At 46.3% G+C, this 16,038-nt stretch overlaps 1 protein-coding gene across 3 annotated transcripts; it reads right to left on the bottom strand.

The window, feature by feature from the left end:
- Nucleotides 1-2,982: 2,982 nt before the first annotated feature.
- Nucleotides 2,983-15,862, bottom strand: SPCS2 (signal peptidase complex subunit 2). 3 transcript variants are annotated; one of them, XR_014788924.1, is made up of 6 exons: nt 15,762-15,862; nt 10,332-10,415; nt 9,308-9,468; nt 7,013-7,147; nt 3,664-4,163; nt 2,983-3,516 (listed from the first exon to the last, which is right to left on the bottom strand). XR_014788924.1 is itself a non-coding variant. In XM_084842337.1 (5 exons), exons 1-5 carry the CDS (start codon nt 15,843-15,845, stop codon nt 3,977-3,979), a joined length of 651 nt encoding a protein of 216 aa, XP_084698463.1. In that variant the 5' UTR covers nt 15,846-15,862; the 3' UTR covers nt 2,983-3,976. The 3 variants fall into 3 exon arrangements, 1 of the variants encoding a protein (XP_084698463.1); XR_014788925.1 differs by having other exon boundaries at nt 2,983-3,506; nt 3,769-4,163; XM_084842337.1 differs by having other exon boundaries at nt 2,983-4,163.
- Nucleotides 15,863-16,038: the final 176 nt, after the last annotated feature.

Genomic DNA, 16,038 nt, shown 5'->3' with positions numbered 1-16,038 from the left:
GTGGGGTGCCACAGGGTTCCATCCTCTCCCCGATGCTATTTAACATCTATGTGAAGCCGCTGGGGGCTATCATCAGGAGGTTTGGGGTGCAGTGTCATCAATATGCGGATGACACGCAGCTCTACCTCTCGTTCAAATCTTCACCAAGGTTGGCCGTAGAATCCCTGTCCAAATGTCTGGAGACGGTGAGTGGCTGGATGGGGAGGAATAGGCTGAAGCTGAACCCTGACAAGACCGAGGTACTTTTGGTGGGAGACAAGAGGAGGCTGGGGGATGTTGACCTGGTGTTGAATGGGGTACGGCTACCCTTGAAAGACCAGGTTCGCAGCCTGGGGGTCATTTTGGACTCCCAGCTGTCCATGGAGGCTCAGGTGTCAGCTGTGAGCCGGACAGCGCTGTATCAACTCCATCTGATACAGCGGCTGTGCCCCTTCCTTCCCGACCATCTGCTCCCATCGGTAGTACATGCCCTGGTCTCCTCTCGTTTAGACTACTGTAATGCGCTCTACGTGGGGTTACCCTTGAAGACGGTTCGGAAACTGCAGCTGGTACAGAACGCGGCGGCTCGCCTGATTAAAGGCAGCCGCCGGCGAGATCACATCACTCCAGTGCTGAAGGAGTTGCACTGGTTACCAGTTGTTTTCCGGGCCAAATTCAAGGTGTTGGTTTTGACCTTTAAAACCCTATATGGTTCCGGCCCAGCCTATCTTAAGGAGCACCTCCAGCAGCACCAGACAGGCCGCTTAACAAGATCAGCCTCGGATGGCCTTCTCTCTGTCCCATCAGCCAGGACAGCTAGACTGGTGGGGACGAGGGAGAGGGCCTTTTCTGTGGTGGCCCCCACTCTGTGGAACTCCCTCCCTAGGGAACTCCATCATGCCCCCTCTTTAATGAGCTTCCGTCGTGCATTAAAAACGTTGTTGTTCAGGCAGGCATTTGGGGTGGGTTAGGGTATTTTAGAAAATGTTTTTATTGTAGAATTTTGTTTTAAACTGTTTTTATTGTATGTTGTACATCGCCCAGAGTGGCTGGGTGACCAGCCAGATGGGCGATTAATAAATTTAATAATAAAAATAATAATAAAAAAAAATAGAAAAAAATATGTACTCAAGTTTAATTGGCAAATTTTGGATAAGGCATTATTTTCTCAAAGGTCGATGCAATGAATATGAACTTGAGCACGCTCCGGGAGAGAGCGCAGGACAGGAAGGCCTGATGTGCTATGGTCCATGGGGTCACGAAGAGTTGGACACGACTGAACAACATAATTCAAAATTGATCTTATCTAGCCTGAAATGTGTACATCTTAAGTCTTTTCTCTATGTTCTACATTTTTAAGAAAGTTTAATAGCAATGAGATAATTAAGACTATGAGCCCTAATTTATGGGACAGTTGATAATATTAGTTATAAGGTAATTTCTACACAAACAGTATAAATATGTGTTGATTTTACAGTGCAGGAGCTTCTTCTGTGTACCCATCAGATGAATAGTCTACTCAGTATTGAATAGGGAACTTGGTACTTAAAATGGGATCTCTCCTTTTTAAGCTATTAAGATCTAAGGATCTTTAACAATGCTCTGTTTAAGAACAAGAAATGTTTCAATGTCAATATATACAATATATTTTAATGTTAAAAGCATATTTCTAAAATAAAAATGGATCAAAAATATTTCCCTGTACTAATTCTTAGTATAAAACCTGGATTGCAACCCAAAAACAATCCTAGGCATATACTTGGTATTTAATCTGCGAATAGGTGGTAAACAGGTAATGTTTACTAAATGCTTCCATGGTACTGAACTATAGAGAGATAGCTCAAAGTCCCGTCTGTAACAAGGGCCTCCAAACCCGGCCCCCTAATCTGCCTTGAGAAAGACCCCTGTCCTCCCAGGCCCTTCTGCCTGCCCTGGACTCCTAGGAGTCATCCCCAGTAGCATCTCCTGCTCCTCTGCCCATGGCTGCAGAGCCACACAAGGGCTCTTCAGAAAACACAGCCAGCCCTTCTGTAGAGGTGGGGCAAACTGCAGCTCAGGTCCAGCCAGCCTTACCATACCTTCAGCCCTTTGCCGAGGCAGTCGATGTCCGCCCCCATGATCACAATAGGGAGAGAATCATCACCAGCAGAGCTACCTGGGCACTATCCAAGTTCTTGATAAGGCCATTCCAAGTTCTTGCCAAGACTAGCAACATTTTCCTGATTCTGATATAACCTGATGGGACCTTACCCAAGTCTGAACAGACACAGGATACAATCACCCCCACCCCCCTGGTGAACCTTAAGCCCTAGCAGAACACGGTAAAGCCTACTTTTAGTCATTTACTGTATTTTAAATCCACCCCAAACATTCACTGGGTGGATTAGAAGCAGCTCAAAAAAGTAAAATACAATATAAAAAACAAAGCTTTCAGTGGTTGCCCAACACCATTGGAACTTCCTGCCCAGGAAGATACATATAGCCTCATCACTGCTGGCTTTTTAAAAACAACCTGACATGTATTCCAGCCTGCATTTGGTGCTTAAAAGCCACTGGCTGCTCTTGCTGCATGTTTAACTGTAACTTTATTAAACACACACACCACTGTATGTAGACCACTTAGAGATTTTGCTATATTAAGTGGTATGTAAGTACTATCAATAAATAAATTTGTTCATGTTTCTATAATATTGTAAGCTATCTTGTAAGGGGAGTGTGCCTTGAAAGGTGGGTCAAAATCTTTTAAAAATTACAAATAGCATAGGAAAAAACAATATATAAAACAGCCATGAAATCTGTATGTATAACAAAAATCTGATTTTGTATCCTGTGTCTGTTCATTTTTAAAACTCTCCTTGCAAAGTTCCCCATTCTGTGTGTATGGATGTGTGTAAATAATATAGAGGTTGCACGCTCCATTCTTAGAAATGCTGTCTGCAGAAAAATGAAAGCACTGCTTTAACTGGACATCCAACCCATTAATACTTCCACACTGTTTTCAAATAGGTTTGTTCCTTTTATTGGAAAAGAAGTCATTTAGAAAATGGCAGTTTATATAAGTGAGAGAAAGAAGAGATTTTTCAGCAGGAATAAATGCACCAAATGGGACAAAGAACAGATGAAATTAATTTTAAAACTCTCCTTGCCTTTTTATTTTAAAAACTCTGCAGTCCCCTTTGTCCTGAAATACAATCTGGCAGATTTATCTACCTGCCTTGTCTGCTTGGTTTCGCTCCCCAACCCTCCAGTCCCTCCTCCATCCATTAAAATGTTTCCAGTAAAAAAAAAAAAATCCCTTTGCTTTATAAATATAAAAGAACATGTGGTTGACAATGGACACAATTGATTTAATAATGCATGTATCGCCCTCAGTTCCCAACATAAAAATTAATGAAGGATTCCTTCCCTGCAAGAAATTAGGACAGAACAAAAAAACCATTCCTTTTGTGCTGAACAGATGGTGCAGAGCTGCCTTATAAATAAGAAATAACAACTAGCAAATAATAAGAGGAACCCCAGATAGCAGCCTCCCCCAACCTGTGCCTTCTTGATATGCTAGACTGCAACTCCCAAAATTCCCAGCCAGCATGGCCTATGGAATTATGGGGGGCTACAGTCCAACGCATCTGGAGGGTGCCAGGTTGGGGGAGGCTATTCTACATGATGAAGCAGTTTCCCCCCAACTGAGAGTCCTTGGCAAATCTATCTGCATGGAAACCAAGGACCTTTACAACCAGATCAGGATGTTGACCCAAAGCAAGGCAAAGCCAATACTAAATAGACATTTGCCTCCATTTCACAAGACCTAGATTCAAATACCATCTTCTCTTGGTATTTTAATCTAGGAGAGAAAGAGTGGAAGGAGGAAGGGTGGGAGGGGGGAGGGAAAGAGAGAGAGAGATCCTGGACAAAAACAGAGGCTAATGTTTGTTGCTATTTTGCTTTATTGGCTTAAACTCAGAATGAGCCCAGCGGGAAGGTGGACACCGGATGCGGCCTACTTAATTTTTCTTTCTGTGAGCAGACTGTCGTGAAGCTTGGAGACTTCTGGCTCGAAGGCATCCATGACTAAAGTGCCGTTGCCATCAAAGAACTTGGCAATGGATTTGGTGAACTCTGCCTCTCTCTGCTGTTTGGTTCTGCCACTGATGAATGTCATTTTCAGGGTGTATTTGTCATCAAACCTGGAGACGGAGTAACAGAAACAGAAAGCCTGTGACACATGTCAGGTTACGCACCAAACTTACATGCAGACCTGGCATTCTTAAATACTCATTTAGTGCAAACCTGGCCTCTCTCAGTTGTGAGGCAGCCCCATAGCAGGGCTCTCTTGTGCACCCCATATCATGTGCACGTGACAAGCAGAAACAAGAGGGCACTCACTCTCTGTAGATTTAGGGCAGGAGTGGGCAACACACAGCCCTTACTGCCCCCCCCCCCATGGTAAAAAAAATGGCATCCAGAGCAGCCATTTGGACTGCTTTTTTTTTTTACCCTTTTCATGTTCTCTTGCTACTATGGAAATCAAAACATCAAAATTAGCTCGCAAACAAGCTAATTCTTGACCCTCTTGGAACTCTATAACTACTCCAGAAGTATTTTTAATTATTATTATTTTCAGCACAGTGTGGGGAGGTACGATCTGTGTGTATTTGGGGGTCAAAAATGGTCCCCAGAACTCCTGAACTTGCCTACCCCTAATCTAGGGTGCAACATGGAGCAGCATGCCTCACACTCCTTGGATGCTTGACCCCAAGGCATCTCCAGAGGGAGACAGGGAGTGCTGGCAGCTTCTCACTTCAGTGTGCAGTCTAATCTGCTTGCTGGCCACTTCTATCCCCACCTGACTTCCATTCCTTTGGCCTAATTCTCACTGAGGTGGTAAACCTGTGCGTGGGCTGTGCCACTCCAGACTGAACAGGGCAGGCGAGCTCTCACCCAGCATGGCTCTTCTTTTGTTGTTGCTGTTCAGTCGTGTCCGACTCTTCGTGACCACATGGACCATAGCACGCCAGGCCTTCCTGTCCTGCGCTCTCTCCCGGAGTGTGCTCAAGTTCATATTCATTGCATCGGTGATGCTATCTAGCCATCTCATCCTCTGCCATCCCCTTCTCCGTTTGCCTTCAGTCTTTCCCAGCATCAGGGTCTTTTCCAGAGAGTTTTCTCTTCGCATTAGGTGGCCAAAATATTTGAGCTTCAGCTTCAGTATCTGTCCTTCCAATGAGCACTCAGGGTTGATTTCCTTTAGGATTGACTGATTGGACCTCCTTGCAGTCCAGGGGACTCGTAAGAGTGTTCTCCAGCACCACAGTTGGAAAGCATCAATTCTTCGGCGCTCAGCCTTCTTTATAGTCCAGCTCTCACAGCCATACATTACTACTGGGAAAACCATAGCTTTGATTAGATGGACCTTTGTCGGCAAGGTGATGTCTCTGCTTCTTACTATGCTGTCTAGGTTGGCCATAGCTTTCCTCCCAAGAAGCAAGCGTCTTTTAATTTCATGGCTACAGTCACCGTCTGCGGTGATCTTGGAGCCCAAGAAAGTAAAATCTGTCACTGCTTCCATTTCTTCCCCTTCTAGATGCCAGGAAGTGATGGGGCCAGATGCCATGATCTTCGTTTTTTTAATGTTGAGTTTCAAACCAGCTTTTGCACTCTCCTCTTTCACCCTCAACAAGAGGCTCTTGAGATCCTCTTCGCTTTCTGCCATTAGGGTGGTATCGTCTGCATATTGGAGGTTGTTGATAATTATCCCGGCAATCTTAATTCCGACCTGTGATTCATCCAACCCGGCGTTTCTCATGATGTACTCTGCATATAAATAAGCAGGGTGACAGTATGCAGCCTTGTCATACTCCTTTCCCAATTTTGAACCACTCGGTTGTTCCATGTCTGGTTCTTACTGTTGCATCTTGGCCCTCGTACAGGTTTCTCAGGAGACAGGTAAGGTGGTCTGGTACTCCCATCACTTTAAGAATTTGCCACAGTTTGTTGTGATCCACACGATCAAAGGCTTTAGCGTAGTCAATGAAGCAGAAATAGACGTTTTTCTGGAATTCTCTTGCTTTCTCCATGATTCAGCGAATGTTGGCGATTTGATCTCTAGTTCCTCTGCGTCTTCGAAACCCAGCTTGTTCTTACAATTCCTCCATGCACCCCACCACACAGAAAACTAGCATGTAAGAAGGAAGGGCCCTGCCCTGCCCTGCCCTACCCTACCCTACCCGTCTTTCTGACACACGAGTTATCTCTGCAAAGGGGATTCTGTTTGTACGACGAAGCATCCCATCAGGTGAGCCCCGACCTCCGGTCTGCGGGGATAGGTTTGGCATCGCAGCAAGAACAAAGCTTCAGCAGCCCAATCCAATTCAGCAGTGCCAAATAAAGATTCCCTGCATTTTCTTAGGAACGATGTTCCTGCTTCAGGGCCCTCTTACTAGAATGCAAAGTTTTTGCTCTGAAGAATTTGCAATGTGATTTGCACTGCCATGAGAGCAACACTTGGCTGTCAAAACAAACATTGTAGTTGAAGTTCTTTGAATGCGTTTGGGGTGGTATTGTTGACAAAGAGGAAGAGATGGGACCCCAAGGCAAGACTGGGTATGCACTATTCAGAAAGACACTAATTCTGCATCCAGAGTCCATGCCTGTGGCCTGAAGGACCTATGCAAATTAAGGAGCTCTGTACACATTTGCTCATTAGGCCTAAATTAGGCCAATGAAATATGCAAATCTCAGGAACCCCATCTCCTGACTTCTGGAGCCCGTGCTCAGCAGCCCCCTTCAGGCTTATGAGATTTCAAGCTGACATTGCCCATGCATTTTCAAGCCTATGTTTCTAGCCTTAAGGGCAAGAAACTTGCATTTTCTTTGAGACAAATGAAAGCAGATGCTGAGGGTGCTGAATTCTGTAGCCAAAACCAAATTCCACAGCTACAAAGTGCAATCGTGGAAATGCAGAGAATACACTGCCCTGAAAGTCAGCATGGGGAGTTCAGGAGGTCACAGGGGAGGGTCCTAGGGCAGTGGGTACCTTTTCAGACTTGAGGAAAGCTGCCAGATGTCATCAGGATCCATCCCTGCTGGATCTTTTCTATGTGCTACCAGGAAGATGCTCTTCTCCTTATATGAGGTATAGATGGTCAGAATCCCCATCATAACAAAATACGTTGGGCAACGTTAAAGAAAAACATGAGGTGGTGATATACGGAACCCCCGGGGAATTGAGAGCACACGAGCCCATTATCTAAAGCAGGGGTGCAGAACCTTAGGCCCCAGGGCCAAATCTGGCCCTCTGGGATTCCCTAGAGTGACCCCTTAGTCCCACCCCCTTCTCCCCTGACTACCAATCGCTGGCTAGTTTCCTAGTTTTTGTGCAGCTTCCCCCACCCCCATTCTAAAAGGTTGAAATGCCTCTCCTAAGGCTAAGCTACCGGCAGTAAGAGCATTAAGTTAAAATATACTGGTATTTTTGGTGTTTTTCATTCCACTGCTTTTGAGTTTGGCCCCACCCATCCCTGGAATGTGGCCCCCAAGTACTTCTCCAAAATGGCATTCGACCTTCAGGCTCACAGTTCTGCATCCCTGATCAAAAGAGAACCCTGTGGCCCAGTGCCAAGGAAGAAAGACAGAGCCACTAGGGGTGTGGGATCCTATAAGCAACACACACACAAGTCCGTCAGGTGCATGATTTCTGAAAAAAGCAAAGCCACAGTGCACAAATGCCTGACAGAGCAAGCTCCCCCATAAAGTATTTGGAAGACCAATAGAGGGCAACTGTCAATCATTTGTATCACACATATATGTCTAGTAGGAATGGGCGAAAAATTTGTTCAGTTCACAATTTAATGTGAATTTACCCAGTTTGCTCTTCTTGAACCTTCACATGAACTGGAAAGCAGTTATATGCCAATATTTGCACTTTTCAGAATTTTGCAAGGCAGCTTGCAAATTTAAAAAGTATGCAAAAATGCATGTATTGTGGAAATGTGCCCACAAAAATGTTTTATTATAGGGGTAATCACTTGCAAAACTGCACGTATCTGGAAAAGCGCACACAAAAGTGCATGTATTTTGAGAAGCACACACAAAAACATGTACAAATTTTTGTACAATCCATCTAAATGCAATTTTATACTATATTTTCTAAGATATAGCAGAACTGAGATTATAATATTAATGTTTGACAAGTTAAGGCAATGGGGGGGGGAGTGCAATTTTTTTTAATATTGTTCTTTTGTCCTGAATCTACTGCCACTCAAATTCACTGGGTGACCCAAAATTATAGAATTTCAGCCTTCCCCAACCTGGCGCTCTCCAGATGTGTTGGACTGCAAATCCCAGGCAGCATGGCCATTGGTAATCCAATTCAACTGGAGGGCACCACATTGGGGAAAGCTGTAATACTATGAGGGAGAAAAATCTCTCTCTGTTTTCTGCACACCAGGTACAATTTTTGTAAGCGTCGGTCATATTCCCACTCTGTCATCTTGTTTTCTAAACCAAGACCCCTCTGATCATTTCAGCAACCCTTTTCCACACCTTTAACCAGCTCTGTGTTGTTGTTCTGGAGATGGGGCAACCAACCAGAACCATACAGAGGATTCCAAATGCAGCTGCCTCACAGATTTATAACACAGCAGTCTGATACTAGCTGCTTTGTTTTCAGTCCCTTTCACAACCACCCTTAGCACAGAATTTGTCTTTTTCGCCACCGTTGTACATTGGGTCATCATTTTCAGAGATCTATCCACCCTGACCACAAGATGTCTTTCCTGGTTCAGGCTCCAAACTACCTTGAGCCAGTCCTGCTGCCAGAATTCATTCCAGCTTGTAATTAAATTAATCATGCTGCTTCATTGTACTGCGTGCTGCTTGTATCGCTCTTATTGTAACTGGAATTGTCTTTCATATTGTATTTTAAATGTGATTTTAATATTTATGTGAACCGCTTAGGGATTTTATTATATTTAGCAGTATATAAATATCACAAATAAGTAAATAAATAAAATAAACTTGAGTACATGAGGCTGACACTAAGTGGAAAGGCATTTTGCAGGTGCTCTAGTCTTTCTACTTTCCATCTTGTTGCCTTCAAAGGTTAAGAAGTTTTGTTTGAAAGTAACAAAACAAAAATATCCAGCACATAAACTCTCTTTGCACCTGCCAAAAATTGACAAGAGAAGCCAGCCCAGTACTTGTGCTCCAGTGGCTACCTTGACCATACACCCTCTAAGAGCCAGTTAGGTCTGATTTTGGTAACAAAGCTGCAAAAGTAGCCAAGGGAAATGAACACCTTTAAAACTCTGGAGCCCCCAGAAAAGGATATGATATAACACAGACAGCAAGGACTGGCTTGGATTCAGGGAAGGGATGAAGGTAATCCCATATTAAAGCCACAATGGCGAAGAGGCAGGAGATCGTACATATGACGAGGCGGCCATCTATCAGGCAGAAGTTCTCTACATACTTATACTTTTCCAGGAGAACCTAGTGGAGGAAGAAACACAGATGCATAAACACACACACACACAAAAGGAAATGCTGACCAGTCAAAGACCTGCTATGCAAGACAGGCCTCTTATTCCTACACTTGATATGCGGCATACAAGGTCCTGGATTACAGATGTTAACTGACTGTGTGCAGAAACCTCTTTTCATGGCTGGAGTTTGACGGTGACTTTTGGTCCCTCCTAAATCATGACCCATGGGGTTTTTCCCTTCTCAACTCACACTGAGCTCTGAAGGTGCTCGGTGTGCCTTGGAAGTGCAGGGCAGGTTCAGGGATGGTTCTCTAGCCTCTCTTCCAAGCTCTCAACTCTTAAGCTTGGGTGGAGAGGTGGGGTTTTGTCATGCTTGATGCCACCATGAGCAAACCTGAGGATCCCCAGTTGCATGAATTGCAGGGTCTGTGCTAGGGCAAAGCATCTTAAAAATGTGAACTAATGTGCTGTACTGGTTAGAGTGTAGAACTGGGACTCGGGAGACCTGGGATCTAGTCCCCACTCAGTCATGAAGCTCACTGGGTGACTTTGGACACTGACTCTAAGCCTAGTCTACCTCACAGGGCTGCTGTGAGGATAAAATGGAGAGGAGGAGGAGAATCATATAAGCCATCTGGGGCTCCTTGCAAAAGGAAAACAGATGGGATATAAATGTAATAAATACATACAAATAAGTGAACTAGTGATGGTGGAGGCTGTCGGGGAGGGCAAGTAAAGGGCTCAAAGGAGAAAAGTAACAGGATCATAGCAATGGACAGAAACAGGAATTTAGCCAAGACTTTCTGAGTCGACCGAGACCAGAACATGAACATAATACCAAACTACTCAAAATGAAGGAGAAAAAGGCACCTTTTTGGCAGAATCATCTAACGAATTCTTCACAGCTGACCCATCCCACTTGTCCACTTTGACAGGTTTATCGTCGATTTTCCACTGCAAGAGAAAGAAGCAAGAGAAGTCTCGTCAGAAAGCGTCCTGTCCTTGTAGTGGTGAAACAGCTGGGCATCTGGTTGGTCTGTTGCATTTATGCCTGGCTCTTTGTCCAGAGCAGCAGACGTGTGGTTGCCAGGCCACCTCCCATCCAAGCAGCTCACGTAGCTTCAGCAGGAGAGCTGCCTTGGGGCAGAGACCTCTGCCAAGATGCATGCAGCCAGGAGTAGCACTTAATAACAATACTTTGGTATTTACAGAGCCCCATTCTTAATTGATCAAAGCTTTTCACATAAACGGTCTGAGTACAAGAAAATGTCAAAGAGGCCGGCATTGTTATCCCCATCTTGCAGGTGGAGGACTGAGGGGGAGAGAGTGGATTGCCCGAGGCTGAGCTCACCGCTGGACCATAATCGGGGGAGCCAGGGGTTTCTGCACTTAGCCTCTGGCATTACATCAGCCTTCCCCAACCTGGCACCCTCCAGATATTTTGGACTTCCCACTCTCATCAGCCCCAGCATGGCCAATGGTCAGGAATCCTGGGAGTCCAAAACATCTGGAGGGCACCAGGTTGGGGAAGGCTGCATTACACCTCTCTTCTTCCGAAAAGGTAATTGCTGAGTAAGATCCAGCATTAACGATCAAAAATGAATAGGATGTTCTTAATAGTATCATTTCTAAATATATCTGAGATCGGTGTCGCTTGCTTTGGGGATAGAGCGGGTTCATACAGTCGCATGGAAGTGGCTTTTGCTGACCCAATCACCTAGGGATTGGGCTCTCCCTTGCTGGAAGCCTGCAAGTAGAATCTGGACCGGGATCTGTTGCAGATGCCCTAGTGCTGGATTTCCTATACTGAGCTGGGGACTGCACTACAAAGTGCTTTACAAAGCCCCCTCTGGGCCACTGGGCCATCTAGCCAAGCATTATGTACTCTGAGTGGCAGTGGCTCTCTCCAAGATAGAGTTTCCTAGCTGCACTACCCATTAGCGTTTAAAACTGGAGACTCTGGGACAAGGGTAGGTAAGTGTTTTGGGCCATAGGCATATTTGGCAACTTGAGAAACTGTCCTATGCACCACCACAAAATGGCTGCCATGGGAGGCATGGCAAAGGCCAAATAACCTGCCCCAAAGACTGAGTACAAGGCAGAGGTTGGGCATGAGCCCTAACACACTAAACAACTCCCTTGAACCCACAGTTTTCAGCAGCAGCAGAAACCTATTTCACAGCAATCTCAGATGTGGTAAGAAAATCCGTTAACTTTTTAAAGAAGTGGGACGGGTAGGGCACCTTGGTGGGCACCAAGGAAGGTGTCCTGGGGTGCATGGGTGCCCACAAGGATCACATTGCCTACTCCCTGCTCTAGGAACTGACCCGTGAATCTTCTGCATGCAAAACACTTGCGCTGTTGCTGTGCTACTCTATCCGAGTCAATGGGTTTCCACATGTACTGGTGTGATCATCAGGGCTGCCTGCACTGTTTAATCAGCAACCATCTGGGTTGTGAATTCTGGAGGTGTGTGGCACAGCCATTATTGAAATGAGGGCTACAAACGTAGCAGAGTGTCACCTCCTCACAATGTGCTGCCGGGGCTTTGTTCCTTGCTCTCCTGAAAGCTACTGCCCTGGGAAGCTTGGTCGTGGTTATTTAGTCATTAGGGGAAACTGCACCAACAGGAGCTTTCCTTCCATGACAATAGCTAGCATGCCCTTTCCCCAATTTGAATTCGGACCATGGCAGGGGCAAAGTGTTAAAAAAACCCTCCCCACCACAGCTCGCTGCCACCCCTTTCCCAATGGGTACTTAAAAAAAAAAAATGCTCGCCAGGGCTCAAGATGCGAGTGATGTCACTCCTAGTTTGGCCCCCAGGAATCCTGCTTGGAAAAATCCATGCCCCCCACCCCCGCCAAGACCTTGGAGAGCTCCTGCCAGTGAGACATAGAGACCTCCACAGCAGACAAGCATTTTTTTCTGACTGGTGCTTAATATGAAGATCTTTGTCAGCTCGTTGATATCTTAAAGCAAAGCTAAACTCCATTTTAGAAACTGCATGCACTAAATGAACTTGTAGCTGAGAACAAGCAAATGTTGGTAACTGTACTCTGGCTCTCTGCTTCCCTTGGGGGAATGCACCAAACAAATGCCCAGTTTTGGACTTTAACCATAATCCTTAAATACAACCATATGGCCTCTCCCTCTCTTACCTTCCCCAGCCTAGCACACTCAGGTGATGGGTACAACCCCCATCATCTCCACCAGTATGGCCCTTTCTGGCTGAGGGGCAATGGGAGTTGTAGTCCAACACATGTGGAAGGCACAAGGTTGGGGAAGGGAGCATATTGTGTTGTTTCACAAGAATACTTTTATTCCTTGGACAATGTTTGTGATTAATAAATAGTTAGATATTATCAAAATATGTACCATGAATGCTTATAAATATGGCATTTTAAAATTAATGGATATCATATAGTTTTGAAGTTTTTATATTCTTTAGAGCTGCCTTGAAAAGGAGTGTATCCTCAAAATGCATCTAAATTGGACTAATGTCAGCATTATTTTGCAAATACAAGCTTTACCTTTCCTTTCTTTTTCTTGCCGGTTTGGTGCTGTTCTCTCCTCCCCTTACTTTCCTTCCACCCTTAACCCTTCCCCAACCTGTTGGTTCTTCCTGGCAAATGCCCCTTGCAGTTCCTAGTCTGTTTTTATTCTCCTCTAGATGGGCTCAGAGCCCAAAAGCAAGTGCAAGTGGGAGGAAGTGGTTGTGGGGAGATTTGCAGGACAGGATTGACAGGTGCAGGAAATGTTAAGCACCATTTCATCCTGCCACTTCCCCCATACAAATGCTACCACTCCTCCACAGTTGGGAACACATGCTTGGAGAGGTAACATGTAGCTCCATTAGTAGATTATGCAATACTGAACTAGATGGACCAATTATTACATTCAACACCCCCCCCCCCCGGTTTGGTTATAAATAGTTATTAAGACATGTGTGCTTGCAGCAAGACAGTCCCAAACATTTTCATTAAAAAGTCTGGTTCACTGTAATTCTCCAAGCATTAATGCAGCCTTTTAGGAGGATGACTGCAACTTGAAAAGGTGCACATACTATAACAATTGCATGCAGCCTCAACACAGCTCTCACTGAGGGCCAAACTAGACTTTTATGAAGCCAAAGCCCTGCCCCATTCAGGTCTAAAGTGTGATGGTAGCTGGAGAGCCCTTTCCTCACCTTAGCTCCTCATGTTCTATCCCTTCAGGCCCTTTTCTCACTGGCCCTGCTCCCTTTGGCACTGGAACCATTCCAGGGGAAGAGTGCTTCAAGAGATGGAGCACAGGCAGGTGAGGGGGAAGCATTCTGCTCCCCTCACCTGTACGCACCTTTGGTTTGAAAAAGACACCCCAACCCCATATTCCCATATATGCAAATCAGGAACATAGGACGCTGCCTTTACTGAATCAGATCATTGGTTTAGCTAGCTCAGTATTGTCGACGCTGACTGGCAGCAGTGCTCCAGGGTTTCAGGCAGGATGCTTTCCTAACCCTACCAGATGTCAGGGATAGAACCTGGGACCTTCTGCATGCAAAGCAGGGGCTCTACCACTGAGTTACGGTCCTTCCTCAAGAGGCAGGCTCAGTATGGCCCTGACTCAGCTAATATAGCATAAGGGTTAAGGGCCTGAGCTCTGTCATGAACTTCCTTCCTTCTAAGACTTCTGCAGCCGACTTCATGTTCTACATGTCTAGAACAAAGACACATCATCCATGTTGAGATAGGAGTATCATTTGGAGGGTTTCAATGGCCCATTTTCAAACAGAATTCTGGATCCATCCCTTTCCAACAAGGAAACAGACCATAAGCCTTCTTTTGGGTCAGAATATCATCTTATGGAGGAGGGCAAAGGCTCTGTCAGTCTCAACACAGGAGGAAGCAGTCACTGCAAAGTCAGATTTGTGCCCCAAAAAGTCTCCCCTCAATCCTGTCTTAAAACACACAAACCTGTCCTAAAATCACTAAGGTAGACCAGTTTATAAAGAAAGTGTATACTGAAAATTATATGCACACGCAGATATTAGCAAACACAAGGAAGAGAACCAGTTTGCAGATAACGGCAGCAAATTATGGGTTAATTAATGAGCAGTTAGGTTAAGTGCGGGTTGCGTAACCAATGATTAACCTGTTCAGGTTCAGATGTCACACAGAACCCCTGATTGGGAGTTGAATATTCAAAAAGGCTGTGAAACGCACCATGGCAAATCGTGAACTAATTAACCCACAATTTGCTGCTGTTACGTGCTAACAGCCCCACTGCCCGTACTTTCTGCATTTCAATTCCCCCTGCCCTCACCATTTACAATATTCCTTCCTGCCCCAACCATGCTGGCTGGGGATGATGGGAGTTGAAGTACAACACATCCAGAGGGCACCAGGTTGGGGAAGGCTGCTTTTAGCCAGCATGAGAAATATCTGTTGATTCCCCCAGCCCCCGCAACTTGTCAGATCTTCCCTTCATTTACATTAGAAAGGCCCTCCCAGATTGGTCTCACCCAGCATCCTCCTTCACCTGCTTCTGGGAACACAAGCAGGACACAGAGGCAACCGCCTTCCCCCACAGCTAGCTCCATGGAAAAGGGCCTACTTTGGATGCATAAGGTCCCTGCCTTAACCTCATCTTCAGTTAAAAAAATAATGAACAGGGAGCCAGGGGATGAGAAAGACCCTTCTCTGCCACAGACCCTGTAGAGCTAATTTCAGTCAGAGGAGACAATGGGTTACATCCAACATCAGCTGAACTTAAGTCCTCTTCATTTCAATGGGTCTACTCTAAGTAGGGCAAAGGTCGGATGCAACCAATAGAGTTGACCTGGGATAAGGCCGCTTCCCAAGGGCCCGTCTGGTAGTCACAGAATCTCTCTATACCGAGCGTTCATTTAGCCATCACACCTAGTAGCCTTCCAGATTAGTGGGACTGCAACTCCCAGCATCCCCCAAGCTGGTGCCCTGCAGATATGTTGGCTCCAACGCCTAGCATCTCCCAGCCATCCGCGGCTGGCCAGGGGATGCTGGGAGTTGTAGTCCCACACATCTGGAGGACACCACGACAGAGTTCGATACGCTAATGATGCCTTGTGCGAAGGAGGGCTTCCTCCTGGGGTCCTGTGGGGGGCATCCGGGGACTGCGGGGTGGGGGTCCCTCCCCCGACGGAACTCCCCCGCCCCGGCCCGCCTTCCTTCATGAGGGGCCCTCAGTCGCAGCGCGGCTCTTCCTTTCCCTCCAGCGGCAGCCCCCCAACGCCTCAGGGCTCCCACGAGCGAAGCCTCCCCGCTCAGCCCCGGCGACCACCTTGTCCAATATCCCGTTCTTGTTCGCGCCGCCCGCGCCGCTGCTGCCGCCGCCGCCGCCGCCGGCTCCACCTTTCGCCGCCATCTTGCCTCCTTCCCACTGAGCGACCTGTTCGCTGCTGATTGGCTAAGAGGAGCGGGGGAAAGGCCGCGCAGGGCACGACGGGATCGGTAGTTCCGAATGTGGCCGCGGCGGCGAAGAAGAAGAAGCGCGGCGAGGACTATGGAACTCTGGGAACCCGACCATGCCCAGGGCCCTTCCCCCGCGGCACGCTGGG

The sequence above is a fragment of the Heloderma suspectum genome, chromosome 3 (genome assembly GCF_057233095.1).
Source record: "Heloderma suspectum isolate Gila_16-S chromosome 3, 16-S_ref, whole genome shotgun sequence".
Lineage (NCBI taxonomy): Eukaryota > Metazoa > Chordata > Lepidosauria > Squamata > Helodermatidae > Heloderma > Heloderma suspectum.
The sequence above is the reverse complement of the archived record's forward strand: the minus strand, read 5'-3'. Positions and strand labels throughout refer to the sequence as shown.